At 63.6% G+C, this 3,389-nt stretch overlaps 1 protein-coding gene across 1 annotated transcript in view; it reads right to left on the bottom strand.

Moving 5' to 3' along the window:
- The window catches only part of TLX1 (T cell leukemia homeobox 1), a 6,243-nt gene that overhangs the window by 2,644 nt on the left and 210 nt on the right, over nt 1-3,389 (bottom strand). The window contains exons 2-3 of the mRNA XM_024734830.1: nt 3,259-3,382; nt 991-1,192 (exon numbers count right to left, since the gene is read on the bottom strand). Coding sequence (XP_024590598.1) covers nt 991-1,192; nt 3,259-3,382 — 326 coding nt within the window. The remainder of the gene's footprint in view (nt 1-990; nt 1,193-3,258; nt 3,383-3,389) is intronic.

Below are 3,389 nucleotides of genomic sequence, written 5' to 3'. Positions count from 1 at the left end.
CCTTCCCCAGCAGCAGGAATGTGGGGGGAGCAGCAGACTCGCGGGGCAGTGGCTTCCTTTGTGGCCACGGCGGCAGATTCCTAGCCTTCATTCAGAAAAAGAAACTTCAATTCCTTTCTCTGGACCCAGGCCCTCCCGGCCAGGCGCCGGGGACTTCGCCCAGACTCTCTTGCTCTCCCCACTGAGGCCTGAGCTAGCAAGAAACTCCCGGAGTGTGTGGAACCGAGTATGCGGGCCAGATGTGCGGGAGGGTGCAGGGGTGCAAGAGGGTGCAACCGGAGAAAGCGTCTGTGTGTGGGGGGGAAATGAGTGTAGTTGTGGGTGTGTGACGTGAGAAGAGAAAATGTTTCTCTCTCTCTCACTCACACACATACACCCATCTGCTCCTGATTGATCCCCCTTTCAGTAGGACCCTCGAAAACCCCGCCGCAGCCGGCGCAGATTGATTTCCCCCTTCCCGGTAGGGGAACCGCTGCGCCCAGGCGAGGCGTCTGGGGAGGAGGGAGTCAGCAGGGCCCAGGCCCACGGTATGGGGTCCCAGACGCTCTAGCGGGAGCCCCGGCTGGGGCGCAGAAACAGGGCTCCTGCCATCCTACCTCCGGTCTCCGGGATAGACGAGGCATCTCTGTACGCGTAAGTTTGCGCAAACAAAAAGTCCCTCAGGACGCACTGATCTCGGAAGCCTGGACTGCGTAGACTGCGCTCAAACCCGGACGTTTCCCCAAGCAGCGGCGGAGACCAGCCGCGTCTACACCCGCACTGAGTGTGCGCCCCCGGGCCAGAGAGCCGGAAAGAAAAACAGCTGGGGCTCTCGGCCCCGTCCAGTCATCGGCCACGGTGGCTTTCCGCTCCCCGCGAGCCTAGCAGAGCAGCGCGCTCCTCCGAACCAGAGCCATAGGAAAGTGGCGAGCATGGGAGTATGAACGCCCCCAGAGAGGCCCGGAGCCGGAGACTGCGCCACCCACGGCCGCGCCCGCCCAGCGCTCTTACCTCCACTTTGTCCGCCGGTTCTGGAACCAGGTTTTGACTTGCGCATCGGTCATTTTGAGCGCCTTGGCCAGGGCGGCGCGCTCGGCCGAGGCCAGGTACTTCTGGCGGTGGAAGCGCTTCTCTAGCTCGCAGATCTGCAGGCGCGTGAAGGACGTGCGCGGCTTCTTCTTCTTGGGGGGCGTCCGATTCTGATAGGGGTGACCTATACGGCGTGTTACAGTGAAGGGTGAGAGGGCCACTGGAGCGGGAGACAGACAGACGGCAGAGGCAAGCGGCAGAGCGTCAGGAGGTGTCCCAGGCCCGACACCCCGCGAGTCAGCGAGCGCAGCGGCTAGACCCCAGGAGAAGAGCTGTGGTCCTCCCGTCAGCCCTCAGCTCCAAGCCCGCGGCGTGAAATGGCCCCCGCCCGCCCGCCAGGCCGACGCCTATGCTGCCACCACGGAGACCTCCCTAGCCCTGACCTCCCACGTGTCCATCAGACACAGCCGCAGTCTCCTTGAGGGGCACGTCTGAGGCGAGCTAAAGGTCGCAGTTCCCCCCATAGCCTCAGGTCTCCAGCCTCAGAGAAGCTGCCCAACGGTAAGAGGCTATCCTTGGTCAAGGCCCAGAATGCTGGATCCTGACCTGAGGCCTCCATCACACAGCAACATACACAGACACATCACATACAACAGGAGCAAATTATAGATCTATACACCCAGACAAGCTGACACCCAGACAAACACAGGCACAAAGGCAGATGCATAAGGTGACAGCCATATACTCCCTCAGAACCTTCTTCAGGCCTAAAGCAAGATTACGGCAGGCTGTGGCTCCCCTAGGTAGGCTACGTGGAGTACCTTTTCGCCAGAGACCCAGGCCCAGTGGGTTCCAGGCTCGGGGCAGGGGGTGGGGGAGGGTGTTCCATCAGAGTCTTTTAAGACCAGCTTGGCCTGGGTGGGGGAAGTGGGATGGGGCACTAGGCCCTGCCTCCCCAGGCCTGAGAGGACTTGGGTTGGGGCACTGGGGCCCCTTCTGGAGGCCCAGAGCGGAATGGCTCTTCTACCTCCCTCCACCCCACTTTGCCACAGACCCAGGGTCTGGGCCAAGGTTCCAAAGCTGGAACAGGGGCTTAGCCCAGGGTCTAGCTCTTAACTGCCTATTCCCCTTCCACCATTGGGCCCTGGAGCCCGAGCCCCATGGGAGCCCCACGTCGTGGTCGGTCGGAAGCCGCCTATGCCTCCTGCTTCCTCTGTCTAAGGCCCGGCCAGGAACTCAGGCTCAACTCGTGGCTGCCTCCCAGCGGGCTTGGGGGCCTGGTCCGGCGGGAGGATTGTAGTCTCGGATCCAGGGAACGCTAAGGGCGGCGGGAAGTGAGGCCGGGGAAAGGGGCCCGCGCAGGATCGAGAGCCGAGTGCCGTGAGCGGAAGAGGGAACGGAGGGAGCCGAGGCAAGCGGAGGAAGGCGCGGAGCAGGCAGCTGAGAGGGCGGCAGGCGGAAGCCGCCGAGTGCGTAATCGTCCCAGGAGTTCTTTCGGCTGCCGATCGATCACGGGCCTGGCCGGTGCATTATTAACGCCGGAGGAAACAAGGCTGGGCCCAGAGGGGAGGACGCCGAGCCGGGACAGAACGAAAATGAAGCGGGCGTCTCAGCCTCGCGCTGCCACTGACCCGGACGGAGCCTGCAGTCCGGGAAGAAGGGCCCGCCAGCTCTGTTGCTTTACTCCGGCTCGGAGCCTCTACCGGGTTCGGCAGCGCGACGGGCACTGGACCACGGATCGGGAATGTGTGTGTGTGTGTGTGTGTGTGTGTGTGTGCGCGCGTGTGTGTGTGCGTGTGTGTGTACCTGTTTTCCTTGCGTCTGATTCTGGGGCTCGCCGCCTCGGCCAGAGAACGTCTGCCGGGACGGAAGAAACAGTTTGTTCACATCGCGCCCCTTTCTCCGAGATACCCGAGCCCCAAATGCCGGCGGAAGGTAGTAGCCCCGACGCTACATCCCCCTTCCCTCCGCCTGACCGGGCCCAGGGACTCCGAGAGGGGATCAGGGAGAGCTTCTCAGAGCAGGGGTCCTGTGGGAGAGACGGAGAGGGGCCCAGGCTGGGAGAACTCTTCCAGCAAGTCGATTCCGCGAGCTTAGAGAGGTGGCGGGCGGCTGAACTTGGGGGAGGCACCAAGAGGAGCTGGGAGACCTGGCGCACAGAGCGGGCTGCGGGGAGCCACGGGGCAGGAGCGAGGGGGTAGAGGAGAGCCGGGACCGCGGCCAGGCGGGGCGCGCGCGGGCCGGACTCACCTGTGAACCTGTCCTTTGTGTATCTGCGGTTACTCTCCATCCAGGGAAAGGTGAGGCCGGTGAGGTTGTTGACGCCCGGCACGGCAGGCACGGAGGGCACGGTGGGCAAACCGGTAGCCAGAGGTTGAGGG

Source organism: Neophocaena asiaeorientalis, unplaced genomic scaffold (assembly GCF_003031525.2).
Source record: "Neophocaena asiaeorientalis asiaeorientalis breed wild unplaced genomic scaffold, Neophocaena_asiaeorientalis_V1.1 scaffold240, whole genome shotgun sequence".
NCBI classification, from domain to species: domain Eukaryota; kingdom Metazoa; phylum Chordata; class Mammalia; order Artiodactyla; family Phocoenidae; genus Neophocaena; species Neophocaena asiaeorientalis.
Note: the sequence above shows the minus strand (reverse complement) of the source record. Positions and strands in the feature narration are given on the sequence as shown.